Raw genomic sequence first — 24,299 nt, forward strand, 5'->3', positions numbered from 1 at the left:
AAAGACCACCAAAGCAGCGGGGAGCGGGAAAGGTAAGGAACGCATCTTATTTTAGCCCCCTCCTACAATAGGACGTCAATAAACGTCCTGGGCAGGGGTCCGCAAGTGTGGAGGATGCTGAAAAGCCGAGCCCCCTTACGCACAATCTCCCATCAGCCTCCAGTATTGTGATTGCAGGCTATGACAGCCGGGGTCTCGTGGTACCCCGTGACCACAGGTTGAGCTCCATAGGAGACCATGATTTTCCCTACATACTGCAACACTGTAGTTGCAGGTTCAAATCCTCTAAGGGGACAAAAACAATTAGAAAATAAAATTCCAATCTCACTCTCCCCCCCGATAAAAATAAAATAAAACATATTTGGTATCACCACATCTCCAAAAGTCTAGTCAAAGTATAGAAAAACTTTTTTTGTGAGCTTTCCTCTGTAAAATTAAAAAAAAACAAAAAAAAAAAACACGCAATCAAAATCTTGTATGTACCCCCTATTGGTATAAAAAAAAATGTCAACTCACCTCACATAAAACAAGCCCTCACACAGATCCATCAATGGAAAAATAAAAATGTTACAGGTCTCGAAAAACAACGACACATAGCACAAACTATTTTCTCTCCAAAGCCCTAATTTTTTTCCCAGGACTTAAAGAGAACCTGTCACCAAGTTAAAAGTGTCCAGTTTCATATTTTATTCTCTTCAGAAGTGCTCAGTTTAGTTTTTTTTTTAATCTGCAATATAGTTCCAGAGATTTTGGCCTTTTTACTTCGTACATGGAGAGGGGGGAAAGCATTTAAGTTAACAGGGAGGGCAGATCAGATGTTGTAGCTAGGAAGGAATGAACAGCAAAAGCAGGCAGTTTACTGGGGAAGGAAGGGAAAGATTACTTTCTCCACCCATACATGGCTTATGTTAAGAGCAGAGAGGAGGGAGAATCACACACTTCTCACCAGTGGCTGTCAGTACAAAGGAGAAGAGATTCACTATTCATCTGTCGGCAGAGAAATCTCTCCAGGAAAGAAACTGTGCTGATACATTAAAGCTATGTAAAGACAGCAGTCTCCTGGACACATAGACCTCAGCAAGCATTACTGAGAGGGAAAGTCTGAAACCAGGAAATAAACTGCGGATCAGAAGGTCTGAATGAGCTTTTACATAAAAAGTGTTCCTTACAGGCAGCTATACAGCAGAATCTGCTACATGTAATATAGTAGCGTGTCAAAACACACTGTATATATTTCATCTGACAGCACAGTGTCTAGTATTGTCACGCACAGGATCCTGCCAGCAGATGGCACTAGACCTCTCAAAGTGCTGATTCTATTTGTGCAATTGTCTTTTTAATAAAAGGGGACAGTGTTCAGTCCTAAGAATCGAGGGCATGAAGCCCACAGCCATATGCATGAAGCTAGACAGACGTCACAGTGCACTGCCGCCATCACACCGGTGCCTCCTGCTGATCCTCCGTGGGGTCTTTGTTCATTAAGCTAATGACGTTGTGGTCCGCTTCCTCTGGCAGTGCCTCATTCCTCATGTACAAGTAGGCATCAGCATCTGCCTTGTCCAGGAGCTCTTCCAAGGAGGCCACCACAGGGTCATGTTCCTGTACCACCTCTGGGTACTGCGACGCTGACTGATAGATCCGCAGCGACCTCCTCACTGGAGTAAGACGCTTCCACTCCTGGCCACTTCCAGGAACCATCTTCTTGCTATTTAAGGAGAAGTAAAAGAATGAAAATCTAGACACACATCAGAAAGCTGGACAATGCGTTAGGTTAGGTCACACTAGAGAATTTTACGGACGTATGAGAGGCGCAAAAACTATGCATTGCACATGGACCAATGATTCTTTGTGCTCCTATCTGCTGTATATTTCGCAGCCGAATTTTATGGGGGTAGAAAATGGCAGCATGCTGCGTTTGTCAGCGTAATGCGCAAAAATCCACCAATGAAAGTCTATGGGTGCGAGAAAAATACGGATTACACACGGACCAGCAGTGTAACGAGAAATACGTAGCGGTGTTCTATAGAAAAGCCGGCAATTCAGTGCGGTGTACAGTAAAATCACACTGACAGGTTACAATAGATAAAATGTATGTATGTATGTATGTATGTATGGTACAGACCAAACGTTTGGACACACCTTCTCATTTAAAGATTTTTCTGTATTTTCATGACTATGAAAATTGTAAAATTCACACTGAAGGCATCAAAACTATGAATTAACACATGTGGAATTATATACTTAAAGGGAACCTGTCACCCCCCCCAGGTATTTGTAACTAAAAGAGCCATCTTGTGCAGCACTAATGCTGCATTTGGACAAGGTGGCTCTTTTAGTTATGCTCCTGGCATACGCTGAAATAAACACTTATAAAATGCGCCCCCCTCATACTGTGAAATCACCAGGGAGGTGGGTCTTTCCCCCCCCCCCCATCCTAATTAGACGCAGCACAGCCGTCATTCATACCCCTTGGCACCGGGCGCCGCCTCCTCAGCGTTGTTTGAATCTGTCCCGAAGCCTGCACTGTTATGGTATCCCTTGGGCATGCGCAGTAAGCGCTGCCCATCTTCTAACATCATTTGATGTCAGGCTGACTGCGCCTGTCCGGCCGCGCTGCCCGAGATCCCGCCCTGCAGTGTCTTCTGATTTATTCACACTGCGGGGCTGGGATTCATGGGCATGCGCAGTGCATAGCTTCACCTCACTCCGCCTTCTTCAGACTGTGCCAAGTCATCGCTGTGGCATGCGCTTAGGGATCAGCTGACGCCACACAGTCTGAAGGTGGAGGGAGATGAGTGAGAGGCGAAGATATGCACTGCGCATGCCCATGAATCCCAGGCCCGCAGTGTGAATAAATCAGAAGACCCGCCTCCCTGGCAATTTCACGGTGTGAGGGGGCACATTTTATAAGTGCTCATTTCATTGTGTGCAAGGAGCATAATTAAAAGAGCCACCTTGTCAGAATGCAGCATTAATGCTGCACAAGTTGGCTCTTTTAGTTACAAACGCCTTGACAAGTTCCCTTTAACAAAAAAGTGTTGAACAACTGAAATTATGTCTTATGTTCTAGGTTCTTCAAAGTAGCCACCTTTTGCTTTCATGACTGCTTTGCACACTCTTGGCATTCTCTTGATGAGCTTCAAGAGGTAGTCACCGGGAATGGTTTTCACTTCACAGGTGTGTCCTGTCAGGTTTAATAAGTGGGATTTCTTGCCTTATAAATGGGGTTGGGACCATCAGTTGTGTTGTACAGAAGTCTGGTGGATACACAGTTGATAGTCCTACTGAATAGACTGTTAGAATTTGTGTTATGGCAGGAAAAAAGCAGCTAAGTAAAGAAAAAACGAGTGGCCATCATTACTTTAAGAAATGAAGGTCAGTGAGTCCGAAAAATTGGGCAAACTTTGAAAGTGTCCCCAAGTGCAGTGGCAAAAACCATCAAGCGCTACAAAGAAACTGGCTTACATGAGGACTGCCCCAGGAAAGGAAGACCAAGAGTCACCTCTGCTTCTGAGGATGTTTATCCGAGTCACCAGCCTCAGAAATCGCAGGTTAACAGCAGCTCAGATTAGAGACCAGATCAATGCCACACAGAGTTCTAGCAGCAGACACATCTCTACAACAACTGTTAAGAGGAGACTTTGTGCAGCAGCCCTTCATGGTAAAATAGCTGCTAGGAAACCACTGCTAAGGACAGGCAACAAGCAGAAGAGACTTGTTTGGGCTAAAGAACACAAGGAATGGATATTAGACCAGTGGAAATCTGTGCTTTGGTCTGATGAGTCCAAATTTGAGATTTTTTTGTTCCAACCACCGTGTCTTTGTGCGACACAGAAAGGTGAACGGATGGACTCTACATGCCTGGTTACCACCGTGAAGCATGGAGGAGGAGGTGTGATGGTGTGGGGGAGCTTTGCTGGTGACACTGTTGGGGATTTATTCAAAATTGAAGGCATACTGAACCAGCATGGCTACCACAGCATCTTGCAGCGGCATGCTATTCCATCCGGTTTGCGTTTAGTTGGACCAGCATTTATTTTTCAACAGGACAATGACCCCAAACACAGCTCCAGGCTGTGTAAGGCCATTTGACCAAGAAGGAGAGTGATGGGGTGCTACGTCAGATGACCTGGCCTCCACAGTTACCAGACCTGAACCCAATCGAGATGGTTTGGGGTGAGCTGGACCGCAGAGTGAAGGCAACAGGGCCAACAAGTGCTAAGCATCTCTGGGAACTCCTTCAAGATTGATGGAAGACCATTCCCGGTGACTACCTCTTGAAGCTCATCAAGAGAATGCCAAGAGTGTGCAAAGCAGTCATCAAAGCAAAAGGTGGCTACTTTGAGGAACCTAGAATATAAGACATAACAAAAAAGTGTGAAAAAACTGAAATTAAGTATGTAATTCCACATGTGTTAATTCATAGTTTTGATGCCTTCAGTGTGAATGTACAATTTTCAGTCATGAAAATACAGAAAAATCAAATATGGCCAATCATATAATAATATGCCCTGGAAGTTGAACCCCTTTTGGTTAAAATTAATGGACTCTAATGATAGAACGGTTGACCAGCTGAATTGTTTTAATTCAACTCACCCGGAACCCCAAAATCTTGGCTTGTTCTGGGATACTCTAAAAGCCTATTTGAGGGGGTGTTTGTCCTCCACAATTTCCTACATTAAAAGGGTGACGGCGAGGGAAGATGATGAGATAGAGCAGCGGCTGAAAGACTCGGAGGCTGCCTATATATCTAGTCAAACTAGTGGTAACAGGGCTGAGTGGCTTGCTTCTCAGAGGTTATATGTTCAACATGCGGACACCAAGTCAAAACGCAAATTATTCTTTACCCGTCAATCCTACTTCGAGCTAGGGAACCAGGCTAGCACACTCCTTGCCTTCTTAGTACGCCAACATAATACCTCCAATACTATACTACAAATCCGCACACTCGATGGCACATTGGTGTCCTCCACGGATAAGATACTTCAGTGTTTTCATGATTACTATGAGACGCTGTATAAATCTGGTAGTGGTCTTGATGTCTTTGAGTGTCTGGATTATCTATCAGATATAGTGTTTCCTTTGTTGAGTCCAACCCAGCGGGCCTATATGGACGCTGAATTTACCATGGAGGAAGTAGAACATGCTATGGCGGATATGGCCACTGGGAGGGCCCCTGGGCCGGATGGGTTTCCTATTGAGTTTTACAAGAAATACTGTGATCAACTGGCACCACTCTTATTGAAGGTACTTCGGGAAATATGGGAGGGAGGACCTGTGCCCGAAACATTTTATGATGCAAATATTGTTATGCTCAGGAAAGAGGGGAAGGATCCTCTGGAATGTGGGTCATATCGTCCTATATCGTTGGTAAATGTGGATTATAAAATCTTTACTAAAATTCTGGCTACTAGACTGAACGCAATCATATTAGACCTTATACACCCTGACCAGACTGGCTTCATGCCTGGAAAAAGCACCTCCATCAATATTAGACGGGTTCAATCAGTGATTCAGTATAGCTCCCTAGAAACAGATAATAACTGGGCACTAGCATCGTTAGATACAGCCAAGGCTTTCGACTCTCTCGAATGGCCCTTTCTATCTGCATGTCTGAGGAAATACGGTTTTGGGGACAAATTTTTAAGAGGGATAGATATACTATATAGGAAGCCCAGGGCACGTATAGTTGTGAATAATACCATTTCTGAGCCCTTTTCCCTTTATAGGGGAACTCGCCAGGGATGTCCTTTATCCCCGGCCCTCTTCGCCTTGGCAATAGAGGCCTTGGCAATACGCATAAGAACCTCTGATGGTATTAAGGGAATAAATATTGCGGATCGAGTGGATACCATCGGTCTCTATGCTGACGATATGGTGATATTTATGGACAAAGTAGAGGAAACGTTACCACAGGTGATTGCGACTATAGATAAGTTCAGTAAATTTTCAGGGCTATATATAAACTGGGATAAATCTGCCTTGTTCCCTCTCTCACATACCCAGGCACCCTGCCTCGAAACTCTCTCGCCGCTCCCCATTGTATCCAGTTTCAAATATTTAGGTATTCACATGTCCAAATACAGCCAATTAGATCTACAACTTAATATCTACCCACTATTAGATTTGGTTAGAATTAAATTTTCAACCTGGAACAAACTCCCGCTCTCGGTTGCCGGCCGAATTAATCTAATTAAAATGATACTGCTCCCTAAGCTTAACTATTGCCTTCAACATAGTGCCGTGCCCATACCCAAACACTTCTTCGCAAGGTTAAACTCCCTGGTTACATCCTTTATATGGGGGAAAACTAGGCCCAAACTTAAATTGTCGACATTACAGAGGCCGAAGCAGGGGGGTGGGGCGGCTTTGCCAGATTTCTACTTATATTATCTCGCCGGCCAGGCCAAGGCGATAAATAAATGGATGCCTAATAATTCCCTGCCTAACTCGGAGAGTCATTTGCTCCATGGTGCCCGGGCTGATTGTCCACTGGGGTTTCTAGAACTAGAGAAAGTTAATGCCCCCTGTTTGTTACAGTTGCACCGGCTGGCACGATCAATATGGAGACAAATTAAAAAAGTTACTGGATTTGTAGATGTAGTGGCTGAAATGCCTCTATGGAATAATAGTTACTTTCCGGGACTGTTGAACCATCCATCCACTAATTTTTGGATCTCGCATGATGTTCTCTCGGTGAGAGATGTATATAACCAGGGGGTCTTTGCATCCTTTGTACAATTACAGAATACCCACAGTGTTCCGAGGTCTCAGTTCTTCCGTTATTTACAGCTAAGATCAGCCTTTCAATCACATATGCGGAGTATGGGTGGGGATCGAGCTATTTCATCCTTACCTTTGATAGGTATTCTCAACTCACAGGGCCCTCAAGGACTTATTTCCTCCTTATATACTTATTTGTTGTCCATGGGAGATGGGTCTACTATAAATTCCGTCAAAGGGAAGTGGGAGGGACTTCTTCCTGATGTATCGGGAGAAGAATGGGAGGATATTTTGGAGTCCCCAACTAAAGTCTCTCCCTCAATTAATAATAAAATGACTCAATTATATATTCTGCATCAGTCTTATTTGACCCCGGTACGGCTTTTTAAAATGGGCCGCTTCCACTCGTCGGATTGCTTGAGGTGCCATTCGGGTGATGCGGATTTCATCCACATGATTTGGAAATGCCCTGTTATTCGTCAGTATTGGAGTGAGGTGACGTCTTTTTTAACATCCTTATTACTGATCCCTGTCCCACTTGAACCACTGATCTGCTTATTTGGGGTGTGGGATGCGGAAGCTTGGGATCATTGCACCGGAATATTTCTACGAGAGTCACTTTTTATGGCACGAAAGGTGTTAGCATTACGATGGATGGGTGGTTCTTGCCCGTCTCTCAGAGCCTGGGTTGATCTGGTGAATTCGATTATCCCGTATGAGCGTACACTATATCAAAATAGAGGATGCCCAGGCAAGTTTGAAAAGATTTGGGGTAGATGGAACTCCTCTTATAATACTTTATAATCCTCATTAGCTTGGCTACTATGTGGAGGTTGGGCTCGTGGTTTGGGGGGCATCACTTACGGGGTGAAATCTGTATTAATTTTCCTTTGGCGGCGCATTATTGCTATTGTTAAGTTAATGTAGTTAAATGTTGTATATTAGGTGATTTGTAAGACGTCAGTGATTTAACATACACAGTTTGTCACTTTTGTAATACTTTTAGATATAATAATGCATGACCCCTATCTGTATTTCATACTGTTACTAATAATGACAAATGCAAACGTGTGTATTGTGCAGTTTATTCTGGAATTAATAAACGAATTTAAAAAAAAATACAGAAAAATCTTTAAATGAGAAGGTGTGTCCAAACTTTTGGTCTGTATAGTATGTATGTATGTATGTATGTATGTATGTATGTATGTATGTATGTATGTATGTATACATATACATACAGTAAACCATTTCATATCCCTTATTTTTTTTTTTACATATTCCTCACTAATAAGGTTAGTAGTGTGTGTGTGCAAAATTTAGGGGCTCTAGGTGTTAAAATAAAGGGTTAAATCACGGAAAAAAATGGCGTGGGCTCCCGCACATTTTTCTCCACCAGAGTGGTAAAGCTGTGGTCATAAGTTTGATGAATGGGTATTACCTGGAAAGAGATGTAATCTGGAGCTTTACCGCAGAGCCTTGGTCACATACGCTTGTTCCCATACAGGGGGTCTTCGCCTCTTCTGTATGGTTTGTAAATGGCGTTAATTGGAGGTCCTCATAATTTCTATTTTCCATCTCCTCTTCAGCTGGTAAAGGTCCAAATGTGACCACTATGGAAGACAAGTCATGGGCATTATATGACGCCCTCCACCCTGGCGTAGGACAACAAAAATATAGGAACATCAATCACCTTTCGTCTTCTTGTTCGTGTTCTTCATGATGTCAAACACAACTTCTCTCAGCTCATCGACTGGCTGTGAATAAGACAGAGGGGCAATAGATTACTGCACCTGTGCTTAAAGGGGTATTCTAATCGTGGGTACAAAGTATCTCTAGAGGACTGTGAGACCCCATTCGTGTCATCCGTCCCCACACAACTCCTCCTGGCTGTGTAGAGAAATGTCACTCAATGAAAGGGATTGATGTAGTCCGAAGCATCACAGCACAACACAAGTACTGTGCCCCTTCATTCTTAGGATCATCAAGGGTCCCAGAGGTCTGACCACATCCGATCATAAAGGGATGTCATATCTTAGCCTTTTACCATCACTTTATGAGATAAGAAAACTTCTTTAGCACAAGAAAGCCTGCTGATCACAATGAGGAACAGAGGAGCACACTTCAGTACGAGAAGCGAGGCCTATACAAGACCTTCATGTCTTTGATGGCATACCTACTGTCGATTTACCGTTCTCTTAACTAAGCTGGAATACGAGGTTTCTGAAAAAGTAGCTACACTTAAAAAGTAGTGATGAGGGAACATGCTGGGAAAACATGTTCCAGTCCCCGCGGCTGCCTGTCTCGTGGCTGTTCGACAGCCTGAACACATGCAGGGATTGTCTGTTAGGAGTTTAAAAAGTTATGGCTCTTTGAAGAAGAAGAGTAAAAAACAAAAATGCAAAGATGAAAAAAATAGCCCGGTCCTAATGGGTTCAGATCTTTAAATCTAGCGCTTTAATGCCGTGCAGTGTCCTATAGTGGCCGATACTCACCGTGGCCCCAAACTGCACCCCTTGTTTGTACACGTCAATCACGTCATAGACGCCTTCCCTCTCCAGCAGCCGGGCCTCACACACCCAGTACTTAGCAAACTTTTTGGCTTCAGGGACCTTGTCCAAGGCTGCGCGAATATCATCTCCTGGAATTCCCTTCAATGTAAGGAAGCATCAGTGACTATAGATCATATACAGCTTTATGGCCGCCCTGCACGAGAATATGAAACGGTAGGAAAGGCCAATTATGAGCACAGAAAGCGGCCAGACCCCATTATCTTCTATGAGATGATGCAGAAGGCCTTTTCTTAGCCCGAGCCCTGGCGGACCACCTCTACCTGCTCGATGAGTTGCAGACACTCGCTAAGAGTCTGGCTGATTTTCTGTGACAGCGCCAGCAGCTCCTCCTCTTCCTCGATGCCCTCCCATAGAGAACGGTTACAAGGGTCTTGCTTTTTCGCGGTGGGGGGTCTCTTCGGTGGCAGCACCATGGGCGGCCTCTTGTACGACTTCCCCTTAGACCTTTGCCACTCTTGTAACTTCTGCCTAATACAGAGAAGACAATAATGTTACAAGGAATCTGTACGATGTGGTGTGAAATCAGCTTCTCAATGTCTCGCATCTGCTTCCAATGGGGAGAGGGGAAAAGCTTTATTTGCCTTGAGAACAAACACATGGAGAGTTCCATTGCTGAACATTTAATACACAGGTTTGGCTGATGTTCATCTGAGGCTGGTTTCACATTTGCGTTTTTTGCCGCTGTGTTTTAGCGTAAAAAAACGCATGCGTTTTTTTCTATTTTTAACATTAAAAACGCATGCGTTTTTTTGCATGCGTTTTGACGACGATGTGTTTGGTCACCTGAAAAAAAGTTCTCGGTCCCCCGGCTTTAAAACAAAACAATCAGTGGTTTATTCACTCTCCCCAGGTCCCGCACTGACCCTCCATCACTGCTCCTGGTGTTCATTACTGGTGACAGGGCTGCTGCCAATTAGTGAGCTCAGCAGGTCGTTGAGATCGATTAGTGGCAGCAGCACTTTCAATGTGACATTTGCGCTGCAGACAACGGTAGACACTGAAAGCAGAGGCAAAGACTTGGAGCTGGACCCGAGGAGGGTGAGTAAATTACAGTTTGTTTTCTTTAAAACAAATTGCAGGAGGGGAAAGGGGTTTTCTGAAACCGGATAACCTACTTTGGTTACCTGCCAGTGAACTGCGTGTGGGAAGCTCAGCTCATCAGACGCTGCTGAGGGAGGAAAGAGAAAGAGGAGGGAGATGGGGGCAGGACACAGGAGGTGGCGCACAGACGCAAGAGATTGGGATGATGGACGGCTGGGAGGCGACTGCAACAGGGGGAGACGCCATACCTCTGGGACTCTATACAGGTATGGGGCGCAATTTATAAAAGTCAATATTTCAGTGTTACTAGGGACCAGAAACAGAAGAGCCACCTTCACAGAATGCAGCCTTAGTGCTGCTGAAGGGGACTCTTTTACTTAAAACACCCGGGGGGCAGGTTACAAGTTCCCTTTAAGGCAACGCTTTGCAGCAGAAAAATGCAACAAAACTTACATGAATTCTCATATGGATTTTGTTGCAGATTTCACCCTTTGCACCTCGATAATGGATTTGACACGGACAACATGATTTAGAGACCGGCTACATTTTTGCAAGTAATGTTTTACTCTGAAACACTCCAACGTTTCACAGAAAACGGGTCTTGTGTGCGGCCGGCAGGTATCTGCGCATGTCTGCTCAAGACCTAGTGCACGGCCACACATGCACTGACAGCAGCCCCCTACAATGTGGAAATGAGAGGTCCTGGATATCCCCTATAAGACATAATTATTATGTTTTATCCAGAAGTGACATAACTATTGCACAGGATTATGATGATGCCTAATATGTGTCTGTTCATTACTATTAAAGGGGTTGTACATTTTCAGGTGAATAGGATCACGGGCAGGTAGTGCTTTAAAATAACAAAGCAAGCATTACTTACTGAAGCCCCCCACCCCCGGACCACTTAAGAACCATCTCTCTACTGGTACTTGTTGTCAAAGCTACAGCATGTCCCGGCTGTAGCCAATGTCTAGCCCCTAGGGGGTATATGGCACGAGATCAATGATTGGCTGCAGCGGTCACATGGAGCATATGGGACGTCACCTCTTCTTTCAAACAAGAAGCTTCAGGGACGCAACAACTAAGACTCTTATCCACTAAAACACTGAGCAGCAGGGGCGAGTCTAGTCTACATGTGACCACCGCTGTGCTGTGAGAGCCGCTGCCTGATAGCAGTTCCCATGTTGGGTCACAGGAGAGGCTCCAAATTAACAGACCACCATATTTCCTAGTGGATCCCCATGTCAGGTCTACATGTGTTCTGACAATATAAGGACTGTCACATACTTGCGGTCTTCTGCAGTCATTCTGGGGGTCTGCGGTCTGCTGATGGCGTCAGGGGCTGTCAGGTTGGATGGCTTAGTGATGGTTTCCTTAGATATACCGGTCACACCTTGCTGCTTGATCTCTTTCACTCCTTCGTGTTTACTGTGCAGACCCGTGGATCCATCTACCATTTTGTTGCATCCGGTGGTCACGGTGCTTCTCCGATGTCCTACCTGCTTATTCAGAGGCTGAGTCCCTTGACCCTTGGATCCATCTACCGTCTTGTTGCATCCGGTGGTCACGGTGCTTCTTCGAGGTCCTACCTGCTTATTCAGAAGCTGAGTCCCTTGACCCCTGTATCCATCTACCGTCTTGTTGCATCCGGTAGTCACCATGCTTCTCCGATGTCCTGCCTGCTTATTCAGAGGCTGAGTCCCTTGACCGTTGGATCCATCTACCGTCTTGTTGCATCCGGTGGTAATCGTGCTTCTCCGAGGTCCTACCTGCTTATTCAGAGGCTGAGTCTCCTGAGTATTGGACAGTTTCTTTAAAGAGTAATCCACAATGGCTGGTCTTGTCTTAGGAGCAGACACCGGAGCCGTAGTCCTTTTCTTAGGAGCCATGGTCACTAGTTGGGTTGTGGTTGGCTTGGTAGAGTGAGTGGTTGCCTGCCGATTACCCTCCGGCCGCTCCTTGCTCACATTTGGTGGTTGTTTTGTGCCGTCTTTCCATGAAGACTTAATCAGGAAACTTCTTTCATTTGCACGTTGACTTTTAGCTCCAGACAGGCTTAATCTAGAAACTATGCGGATGTGGCCACCGCTGGCCACTGGCTTACCGGTCCTACAGCCATGAGGGAGGCTTTTTGCCCTGGCGGTGGCCTGCGTTATGGTTTTCGTTACAGCCTGTTGCTTGGCGGGAGCTATTCTCTGCTCGCCCCTCTTGGACGGGTGACCTGTGCCTAGCCCTGGTGCGTGCCCACCTCTCATGGCCGGAGAAGTCTTGTCCACCACACAGATTTCATGTTTCTCCCCATCTTGTGTTTTAGTCAATATCACGGTTAATGTGACCTCAGAGCCTTCTTCCTTCTTAGAGTGGGAGGTGGGGACGGATGACGGGTGTATCGTCTTGGCTGTCTGGTGCCGCTGGTTAGGTGTCTCCCTTGGCACATTGGTTTTCGGTGGTAGAGGTTTTCTGGATGAAGCTTTATTCACAGACCTGTTGGATGACTGCTCGGTGGGAATCTTTCCAGTACCCAATCTATAGGGATGGGATCCAGCGTTTAAGGGTTTGTTTTTATTCGATTCGAGAGCGAAATGTGACCTTTTCTTAGGAGCAGATTTCTCACCGATCTACAAATAACACAAATTATTGGCATCACACAGTAACAGTAGAACAATACTGTACATGGCAGAACGGACGGCTTTTACTTTATCCCCCCTGCAGAATTTCCATTTTCAGTCTTTATCTGCATAAAACAACTGATGACCAAGTGTAACATCCAGATACATTTACCGCCATTAATGCGGATTTTATTATCAATCTTTTATTGTACATCCTGATTAAACGCATTCACATAAGAGACAAAAGTTCTACTAAAGTAAGAACATTGTGGCCCTCTTAGGCTGCGTGTCCACGATCAGGATGGCCGGCGGTTTCGTCGGAGCAGCAAACCCGCTTTGCGGTAAGCTCCGCCCCCTTTCTGGGACGCGATGATGCCGGATGTGTTCATTGCACACATCCAGGATCATCACACCCCACCATAGGGCCCTGTGCTATATCTTGCGGCGACGCAGCGTCGCCGCAAGGGTATATGGACATGCTGCGATCTTAAAAGATGCGCCGCATGTCCGGAGTCACAGGGCCGCCGCGTGCGTGTTACACGCATAGTGGAGACGGGATTTCATTCAATCCCCTCCACTATGCTGTAACATCTGGACGCTGCGTGTCTGACGCTGCGGCTCTATGCAGCTTCAAACACGCAGCGTTTCCTGCACGTGGAAACATACCCTTAAAGAGAACCTGTCAAGTGAAAAAACTTAATATGGGGGTTAATCTGCAGGTTAGTAGCGTTCTGAACCTACCGGTGCCTGCACCAAGAGCCCCACTGCCAGGAGGAAATTACCTTTATTCCACCCGATAGCTTTTGGAGTTTAGTCATAGGGCCGCGCCGCTGCGGTTTCAGTCACCGATCTGTGCATATAAAGTGGCGGCTGCCCCCGCACTGACTGACACTCACTCAGCATCATGGCCGGCTATCAGGCAGTGTTGGGGGTCAGGTTACAGCCGCCACTCTATATACAGAGCAGTGACTAAACACGCACCGGCGCCAGCTCCATAACTGGAGGCCGAACTCTGCCAAGGGGAACAAAGTTAATTTCCTCCCGGCAGAGGGGTTCTCCGTACAGGCACCGGTCATGTTCAGAATGACATTAACCTGCAGATTAACCCCATATCTGCAAGTTAATACCATTTTTTTATGTGACAGGTTCTCTTTAAGATTCATAACTTTTTATTTTTCTGTCGACATGCCAGTATGAGGGCTTGTTTTTTGGGGGGGACGAGTTGTAGTTTTGAATGACGCCATATAATGGACTGGAGAACAATCCCAAGTCAAGATTTTACAACCTCATTATGATTATAGTGATAGTAATTTTATAAAAGGACGTTCTTTGGTTGGAATACCGCAAAAAAAAAATCTTTTAGTTGGTATATTCTGAGAACACTAAGATCCCGATTCAGAGCTAGCGCCAATAGCAGCAGTTACTTTCTGGATCTGTCTGTATAACACAGCCGGCACCCATGTTGTATGGAGAAGGCTCAGTAAACAATGGGTTAAGTTGTCAGTGGATCAAAATTAGTTGGACCTGCTGAAATAGATGGATAGATGTTACTGTGCATCATCACTCACGTACCTGTTTAGAAGACTCTAGTGGCCGTGTTGTCTGTAGATTGGTGCAATCTTTTAGATACGGTCTGCACAAAGACATGGAGAGAAACATGTAAGAATCCAGAGAGCAGCCATCACCCGGCTCCTGCTCTGCAATAACTGTCGGCTCTCACTACATTTTCCAATCACTGATGTACAATTTCAATTAAGACTTAAAGGGGCTGTTCTGGGAGAACAAGTTCTCACCTATTCCCAGGATGGATGATAAGTTGGCGATCGGCGGGGATGGGACCGTTGGGATCTGCACCGATCAGCGAAGTGGGCACTTAAATCACTGTTACCAAGAAGTGGACGTGCGCCTGCTCCACCTCCGCGCCATTCATTCCCTTATTGGGCAGATGAGCGCAGTGCTCGGCTTTTTCTGCCAACCTCAGAGAATGGATGGAGTGGCAAGTAAGGCATCAGACCTGCCTTTGTGTTTAGCCTTTTTTTTTTTTTTTTTTTTTATAAATCGGACCATTTGTAATTGAAATGCTCATGATTCCAACACAATTTTTCTTTAAACAATAAAGTACAAATGACTTGAAACCGAATCATTCATGTAAGAGTGAAGGATTTAAAAATTGCAGCGCAGAGCAGGGAGCCCACCCAGGCAACGATCTGCTCCAATCTGCAAGGTGGGCACGAGACTCCCGGATTCTCACTTACCCCGCTGGCATCAGGAAACCCTCCAGTGTTTGGCACAAATCTGCTGATCCATGAATAGGCCGCTGTATCCTGTTCACACTGGTGACAGCAGCTCTTTACTACATGTCCGTTTCTGTCATTTGTGTGCTATAAGGAGGTCCTCCCTCCTTATATACTCGTGTGCCTTGTTATCTGCTCATGTTTAATGTATTTGTCTATATTTGCCCCGTATTCACATGTAAAGCGCCATGGAATAAATGGCGCTATAAAAATGTATAATAATAATAATAATAATAATATCCATTTATTTTTATGAATGACACTAACACATCTATAGCTCCTTTCTGACTTTTTGTGGACTGATGATATACTGATAGACAAAAAAAAATCAGACATGTATGAGGTTGATGAAATTTGCAGACCAAACAGCCCGTACAAGTGACTGGGTCTATGAAAAAAAAATAAAGTGCTCAGATGCCATCAGTGGCTGGTAGCAGCACTATCAGGAGGTCTCCAACAGCGGCTTCTTCCTGCACCCCCAAATAGGAATCATGGTTCGGGCCTCTGACCTGCTGCTCCATCTCTCATCAAATCCGCCATCAGTGCAGGTCCCAACTGTCGGACACCCATCGATCAATAAGTTATCACAGGTGTTGAGCGAACGTGCTGGGATAAGGTGTTATCTCAGCATGCTCTTGTCTTTAGCGTGCTTGAATACTATGTTCAACTTGCCGCGGCTGCATGTCTCCTGGCTGTGCGACAGCCTGTTTGTTAGGCAACCCCTACAAGTGTTGTGGCTATTGAACAGCCGCGAGACATGTAGCTGCAGGGACTCGAACATATTATTCACGTACACTGAAGAACCGAGCATGCTGAGATAACACCTTATCCCCAGCACGTTCGCTCATCACTAGTTGTTACATATCCTATGGAGAGGAGATGACTTGTTTTAACCTGATGGGAAAAAGAACCGTAAGCACTACCCTGTGAAGGTGCCCGGGTAGGATCCCACACCATATATCAATATAAAATAAACCCGGCACTCAACTTATGGTGAATCTCTTGGGATTTATTAACAAGAGAGAAGATAAACGTTTCGGCCAATATTGGCCTTCCTCAGTAACGTACTGCCAATAGGAGCGGTGAAAGGTGAGGCAGTGAAATTCTGCCAGTGCTGTGAGTTCAGGAAGTAGATAGAAGCAGGCTCACAGGGTCCGACCAAAACAGGGTCTGGAATAGCGTGGGTGGCCTGAGAGGAGCTGTGGAACAGATTAGTCCATGCGACGCGGTGTCCACCGCTTGTCTGCCGCTCTGGCTCAAGCACGCTAAAGACCCTGTTTTGGTCGGACCCTGTGAGCCTGCTTCTATCTACTTCCTGAACTCACAGCACTGGCAGAATTTCACTGCCTCACCTTTCACCGCTCCTATTGGCAGTACGTTACTGAGGAAGGCCAATATTGGCCGAAACGTTTATCTTCTCTCTTGTTAATAAATCCCAAGAGATTCACCATAAGTTGAGTGCCGGGTTTATTTTATATTGTTTTAACCTGATGGCCCCTTTAATGGGCTGACTCATCCCGTGCCCACGATAAGCGGACACTTACTTGTTGTTTGGAGGTTTCAGCTTCCCTTTTGCTGCCAAGTATTCGAGCAGCTTCAGCCGCAGCTCCTCTGCAAAGAAACAAAAGGATGTCATATAGGTTCTGGAAAATAACAGGATCTAGGACGGCTTTGTGACCCTTTCATCAGATCTGCCTTTATCTGTTCACAATAGTATTAACCTAAGGAAAACCACCTAAATGTCACATTTGGGTCAGGAGAGCCGCCGGCCAGTCCGAGCACCGCGATGCCATCTGCCTCAGAGTTATACGGCCGTTTGATGAAAATGGAGCGTTACTGCGCATGCACGACAGCCACATGACTCCTCCATACGGGTCCAGAGCTGGAGGGCCTTTTTATTTAGAGCCAGTGTTTATGTTTTTTTTTTTTACAATGGGGTGTGTCTTTAGGCTGCTCTGCATAATTACACTGTGAGCCCCCCTTGGAAAAGACCACTAAATCAGCACTAAAAAAAAAAAAGCTCCATATCTCAAAAACTGCATAGCGGATATTAAACTGGGTCACTTTTGAACTGGCAACAAGTCATCCTTATGTTTTAAAGGGGCACAGAAAACCCCTTTAAAGGGAAACTCCGTAGATCAGGTCACTGGGAGGCCCAGGAGCTATCCTAAGCCTATAGGACCTCACCCTCAATGGGGCAAAGCTGCACATGCCTGACTTCATTCTGTATGGGAGAACACTGCGCTCCGCTCCTTCCTGCCGTCCCATAGACAATGAATGGAGCCGTGGTTGAGCCTGTGCGCCTCCTCTACACTCAGGACAGAGATCAGTGAAGTGCCGCTCTTGTGGCCTGCGGGGGATGAGGGGGTCACTGTGGTTGGACCCCAGGCATCAGCAAGTTACCCTACTATTGTTAGGGGATAACTATATTTGGCATAACCCTTGAAAGGGAACTTGTCAATCAAAGCATGATCAGATCTGGCCGGCAACTCCCAGCGCCGCTCCCGGTGACTGGCAGGTCTCCAGTAGTGTTGAGCGATACCTTCCGATATCAAGAAGTATCGGTATCGGATTGGATCGGCCGATATCCAAAAAATATCGGATATCGCCGATACCTGATACCAATGCAAGTCAATGGGATACAAATATCGGAATGTAAATAAGCCCTTTCTGTCCTTCTACATCCTGTTCCGGAGGGGGGGGGGGGGGGGGGGGAAGAGTGTGGGCGGTGCGTGGGCGGACACTGTGCGTGTCTGTGTGTGCGGGCGGGGTCTGTGCGGGCCTGCCGGGGATCTGTACGGGCGTCTCGGGGCTCTGTGCGGCCTTGCCGGGGCTCTGTGCAGGCATCGTCCGATGGGACTATGAGTCCCATCGGACGATGCCTGCAACAGTGACAGTGATTGACACATTAGCCAATGATGGGACAGTAGTAGTCCCATCATCCGGCTAATGTGTTGAATGTAAAAAAAAAAAACATACATGCAACATACATAATACATACATTACATTCATACAAATTACATACAATACATACATGCAGACATACAGTACATATAACATAGAGTACATACTCACCATTACTTGTCACTTTGTTCCCCGAAGCCAGTGTCACCTGTAAAAAATATTAAAATAACAAACAACCAATATACTCCCTGTCCGCAGAACTCCACGAGTGTCCCACGACGATCTCCTGTAGAGAACGGCAGCATCAGCTGAGGCGACCGCTCTCTAGGGGCTCCAGGGATACAATGATGGGAGGAAGGTATCCTTCCGCACTGTATTCCTCCGCCGCTGTAAATAAAAATAGTCCCTAGCCTCACTTTTGGCATTGCTGTGTGAGAAAGCAGTGACATCACCCGTATAATACCAGTCCTCCATAGTCCAATTAGTAACGAGTGTCCAACGACGATCTCCCCTATAGAACGGTGACATCGGGTGATGTCACTGCTCTATAGGACCCTCAGTGACACACTGACAGGAGACAATGGCTCCTGCAGTGCATCACTGAGAGGTTACCTTAGGACAAAGTCTCACTTTATGGCAATTGCTGCGTGGGAAAAGTTCTCACACAGCAATGCCAAAAGTGAGGCTAGGGACTATTTTTTTTTTACAGCGGTGGAGGAATACAGTGCGGAAGGATACCTTCCTCCCGTCATTATGTTCCTGGAGCCCCTAGAGAGCGGTCGCATCAGCTGATGCTGCCGTTCTCCACGGGAGATCGTCGTGGGACTCGTGGAGTTCTGCGGACAGGGAGTATATTGGTTGTTCGTTATTTTAATCTTTTTTACAGATGACAGTGGCTTCGGGGAACAAAGTGACAAGTGATGGCGAGTATGTACTCTATGTATGTATGTATGTAGTATTTTTTTTTTTTTTTACATTCAACACATTAGCCGGATGATAGGACTACTACTGCCCCATCATTGGCTAATGTGTCAATCACTGTCACTGTTGCAGGAATCGTCTGATGGGACTTGTAGTCCCATCGGACGATGCCTGCAGACCCCCGGCAGGCACGCACAGACCCCCGGCAGGCACGCACAGACCCCCGGCAGGCACGCACAGACCCCCGGCAGGCACGCACAGACGCAGTCTCCGCCCACACTCCATTATAGTGCATCATTGCACTATTGAAACTTCCAATTCCAGTATCCGATATCGCAAATATATCGGAACTCAGTATTGGAATTCCGATGCAGCGAATATCAGCAGATACCCGATATTTGCAGTATCGGAATGCTCAACACTACTCTCCAGCCATGTACACACATGGGAGCGACCCCAATCACCGGGAGCGAGGAGCCAGCGGGACCGGACATGTGTCAGTTCTCCTTATGGTCCCTGATCGGCTCCTCACACTGGGCTCTGACTCACGGTGACCGTGGTTTGGTTAGAATGCACTGAGTGACAGTATCCTCTCAAAGGGGCTTCATCCTGACCTTTACTTGCCCTCCCCTGGTCCGGCAGGGGGTCTCCGCTGCACCTGGTGTCTGATACTGTCTGCAGCACAGGACTGGAGGCAACAAACACCAAAAACACCAGGGAATCAGCGCTGGACCGGGGGAGGGTGAGCAAAGCTGGGTTTGGTTTTTGTATATCACTGATCCTATGGGCAAGAGGAGTAGAGGAAACCCAAGTAACTGTATACAGAGGCGTTACATAAAGCAGCGCACAGCACGGAGGGCAGCGCGGACCGCTCCATGCTCAGTGACCCGCACCCCCGTCACGCACGGCCGCCCTCACCTTGAGCCGCGAGCTTCTTCATCGCTTCCATTATATTTCTTATTTTCTTAGTTTCTGTCGCGCTGAATTCACTTTCCTCACAACCGCCGTAGTTCAAACTAAGCAGCCAATCAGCTTCCGCGTTCTAGACACCAACAACCAATCGCCTTTTTGCTGTTTTTTCCTTCCTCTATTAAACTTTATTGATATCAACAAAGTAAACAGCAGCGCAGCTAGCGGGGATTGGATAGCTGCAGCGCAAGGCGTGTACCTTATTGGAGAGTCTTATTTCACAATCCATCCTGATTGGATAATAATTGTAAGTGGGCGTGGTAAGAGCTGGTAGTGTTTTTAACAGTGTGAAAGCCATAGCTAGTACTGTTAGACCAGGGCTGGCGGCGGGCTCTTTGTGTCGGATCATTCGCTGGTACAGCGTTGTGCTTATACCGCAGGCGCACTAGTACAGCCTGCCGCTGTCTTTCAGGTAGGTGGACGCCGATGGTGTTGTCATGGCAGCCGGTGTCCGCCATGTTTGTACACCCATGAAGCGCAGCCTACCTCACGCCAATGGTGTTGTCATGGCAGCCGGTGTCCGCCATGTTTGTACACCCATGAAGCGCAGCCTGCCTCCTAGAGGTGGATCGTGTTACAACACACTGCTGTAGTGTGCAGATGAAATAGTATTTATCCCATGCAATGAACGCCAAAATGTAAGAAAAAAGGGAACCTGCTAACAAGAATGAACTTAAAGGGGTTGTCCCCTTCAGATAATGTTCGTCCCCCAGCTCCAGTTTGTTTTCAAGCAATGCTCTACTCACCTTTCCCAGGTCCGCCGGTGAGTCTCCCGCTGTCTGCTATTGGTTCACGTTGATAGTGTGGCAGCCAATCGGTGACCTCAGCCCGCGTAGACAGGACGTCCCCTTCAGAGGCGCTGGGCTCACTGATTGGCTGCCACAGCCAATACCAGACACCCGCGGAGTAGCAGCAGAGACTGACCGGTAGACCAGGGAAAGGTGAGTAAAGTACAATGTGTTATGTTTTAAGACACTGCAGCCAGATATCTGAAAACGAACAACCCCTTTAACCTCTAAGTGACAGAGCCAGTTTTGACCTTAAAGGGGTTGTCCACTACATGGAAAACCCCCGCTAACACTAAATGTTCCGTTTGTCCGAAGGCGGAGACAGTGACGCCATCGCTGATTGGGCGCCGGCATCATCACAGCCCTGGGGAGAGCGAGTGCCGACACCGGTGGAGTAGAGGTAACACGGGAGGTGAGTACAGACTTAGGCCATGTTCACACCATCCTTTTTTTTCATGCGGAATCGCCGCGATTTTCCCGCTGCGGGTCCGCAGCTGTTTTCCATGCAGGGTACATTACAATGTACCCTATGGAAAACAGGAACTGCTGTGCCCACATTGCGGAAAATCGTGGAAAAAGCCGCGCTGAATAGCCGCGGTAAAAAAGAAGTACCATGTCACTTCTTTTTGCGGAACTGCAGCGGTTCTGCACCCATTGACCTCCATTGTGAGGTCAAACCCGCAGTAAAACCCGCAGATGAAAAATATATCTGCGGGTTTTACTGCGGTTTGTAGTGCAGAACCGCTGCAGTGTGGCTGCCCCCCCCGTGCCCCAATCCCACCCCCCCATGCTCCGATGCCACCCCCCATGCTCCGATGCCGCCCCCCCGTGCTCCGCCGCCCCCCCCCCCCGTGCCCTCATCTCCCCCCCTTATACTTACCCGGCCTCCGGTGTCCGTCCGGCCGTCTTCTCCCTGGGCGCTGCCATCTTGCAAAATTGGCGGGCGCATGCGCAGTGCGCCCGCCGAATCTGCCGGCCGGCAGATTCGTTCCAAAGTGCATTTTGATCACTGAGATAGGTTATATCTCAGTGATCAAAATAAAAAAAAAATAGTAAATGACACCCCCCCCCCCTTTGTCACCCCCATAGGTAGGGACAATAAAAAAATTAAGAATTTTTTTTTCTTTCCCACTAAGGTTAGAATAGGGGTAGGGTTAGGGTATTTTCAGCCATTTTAACCCTAAAAAACTTCCTAGAAAACACACAGACTCTGCATAGAAAACTGCATAAAAAACGCATCAAAAAACGCACCAAAAAAGCACCAAAAAAAGGACCTGCGTTTTCTGCCAAGAGCTGCGGTTTTTAGTCCTGAAAAAAAAGGAGGGAAATCAGGAACGTGTGAACATAGCCTTAATTATTTTATCGGAGCCACCATTTAATTTAAGAAGGGGTTGTCCTAGTAGTGGACAACCCCTTTAACCCCATAACCCCCGGAACTTTTATCAGTTTTGCGTTTTCATTTTTCGCTCCCCTCCTTCCCAGAGCCATAACTTTTTTATTTTTCCATCAATATGGCCATGTAAGGGCTTATTTTTTGCAGGACGAGTTGTACTTTTGAAGGACACCATTGGTTTTAGCATGTTGTGTAGTAGAAAACGGGAAAAAAATTCCAAGTGCGGTGAAATTGCACAAAAAAGTGCAATCCCACACTTGTTTTCTGTTTGTCTTTTTTGCTAGGTTGACTAAATGCTAAAACTGACCTGCCATTATGATTCTCCAGGTCATTACGAGTTCATAGACACCTAACATGTCTATTTTGTTTTTTATCTAAGTAGTGAAAAAAAATTCAAAACTTTGCTAAAAATAAAAAATGTGCCATTTTACGATACCCGTAGTGTCTCAATTTTTCATGATCTGGGGCCGGGTGAAGGCTTATTTTTTGCGTGCTGAGCTGACGTTTTTAATGATGCCATTTTGGTGCAGATATGATTTTTTTGATCTCCCGTTATTGCATTTTAACGTAATGTCGCGGCGACCAAAAAAACGTAATTTTGGCGTTATGAATTTTTTCTCGCTGCGCCGTTTAGTCATCAGGTTAACACTTTTTTTATTGATAGATTGGGCGATTCTGAACGCGGTGATATCATATATGTGTAGGTTTGATTTTATTTTTATTGTTTTATTTTGAATGGGATGAAAGGGGGGTGATTTGAACTTTTATATTTTTTACATTTTTTTAATATTTTTAAAAACTTTTTTTACTTTTGGCATGCTTCAATAGTCTCCATAGGAGGCTAGAAGCTGGCACAACGCCTCTATATAGCAGATTTACTCACTTGTTATGAGCGCCGACCACTGGGTGGCGCTGACAGCAAGCTGGCACTGACAACCATAGAGGTCTCCAGGAGACCTCAGGTTGTCATGCCAACACATCGGTGACCCGTGATCACGTGAAGTGGGTTACCGGTGTGCGTATTTCTGACGCGATTGCCTGAAGCACTTCTTAAATAACGCTGTCAGAGATTGACAGCGGCATTTAGCTAGTTAATAGCCGTGGGTGGATCGCAACTCCACCCACGGCTATTGCGGGCACATGTGTTATGATCTGGTGGCCTATGAGCAGCATGTGACGTACTCTGGAGAAGGTGGTACCTGTACTGACCGCAGACCCTGAACTTAGCACCGCAACTAGAAGTAGCAGTGGGATGTACCTAACACTCCCTAGACACCTTGACACAGCCGGAGGACTAACTTCCCCTAAAGATAGAAACGGGAAAACTATCTTGCCTCAGAGAAAATCCCCAAAGGATAGACAGCCCCCCACAAATATTGACTGTGAGAGGAGAGGGAAATGACATGCGCAGACTGAAATCAGGATTAGCAAAGGAGGCCTTTCTAGCTAAAAAGAAAGAATAGGACAGAGAACTATGCGGTCAGTATTAAAACACTAGAAAATATCCACCACAGAAAATAGAAAACTCCACATCTGACTAAAGACATGGAGGGTATATCTGCATCTCCAGAGATACAGCTTGGCTGCAAAAAATCCTTACACAGACAAAGCTGGACAAGACAAAACATGAAAATGCAAAGAACTATAAGGCCCACAGCATGTGGACAGCAAAAACAAAGCCAGAACTTATCTTTGTAGAAAAGCACAGCAAACAGGAGAGACCAGAAGGGATGTGAATCCTCCAAAAACAATGGACAACTGGCACTGACTAAAGGATCAAGCAAGACTTAAATAGCCAAGTCCAAATTGCAATAAGTGGACACACCTGATAAATGCTGCGATCCAAAGACAGCAGCACTACCACTCATAACCACCGGAGGGAGCCCAAGAGCAGAATTCACAACAGTACCCCCCCCTTGAGGAGGGGTCACCGAACCCTCACCAGAGCCCCCAGGCCGATCAGGACGAGCCAAATGAAAGGCACGAACCAAATCGTCAGCATGAACATCGGAGGCAACAACCCAAGAATTATCCTCCTGGCCATAACCCTTCCATTTGACAAGATACTGAAGCTTCCGCCTCGA

At 46.4% G+C, this 24,299-nt stretch overlaps 1 protein-coding gene across 2 annotated transcripts in view; it reads right to left on the bottom strand.

The window, feature by feature from the left end:
- Window positions 1–663: 663 nt before the first annotated feature.
- Window positions 664–24,299, bottom strand: part of CKAP2L (cytoskeleton associated protein 2 like) — a 41,797-nt gene continuing 18,161 nt past the window's right edge. Inside the window, exons 1-9 of one of the 2 annotated variants that reach the window (XM_069766754.1) lie at window positions 19,984–20,103; window positions 16,785–16,851; window positions 14,519–14,579; window positions 11,625–12,955; window positions 9,554–9,761; window positions 9,216–9,371; window positions 8,414–8,477; window positions 8,162–8,333; window positions 664–1,705 (exon numbers count right to left, since the gene is read on the bottom strand). In XM_069766754.1, the coding sequence (XP_069622855.1) occupies window positions 1,435–1,705; window positions 8,162–8,333; window positions 8,414–8,477; window positions 9,216–9,371; window positions 9,554–9,761; window positions 11,625–12,955; window positions 14,519–14,579; window positions 16,785–16,851; window positions 19,984–20,014 (2,361 nt within the window). In that variant the 5' untranslated portion in view covers window positions 20,015–20,103 and the 3' untranslated portion in view covers window positions 664–1,434. Of the gene's footprint in view, window positions 1,706–8,161; window positions 8,334–8,413; window positions 8,478–9,215; window positions 9,372–9,553; window positions 9,762–11,624; window positions 12,956–14,518; window positions 14,580–16,784; window positions 16,852–19,983; window positions 20,104–24,299 lie in introns of those variants that run through there. The other variant, XM_069766753.1, reaches the window with a different exon arrangement.

This window comes from Ranitomeya imitator, chromosome 4 (genome assembly GCF_032444005.1).
Source record: "Ranitomeya imitator isolate aRanImi1 chromosome 4, aRanImi1.pri, whole genome shotgun sequence".
NCBI lineage: Eukaryota > Metazoa > Chordata > Amphibia > Anura > Dendrobatidae > Ranitomeya > Ranitomeya imitator.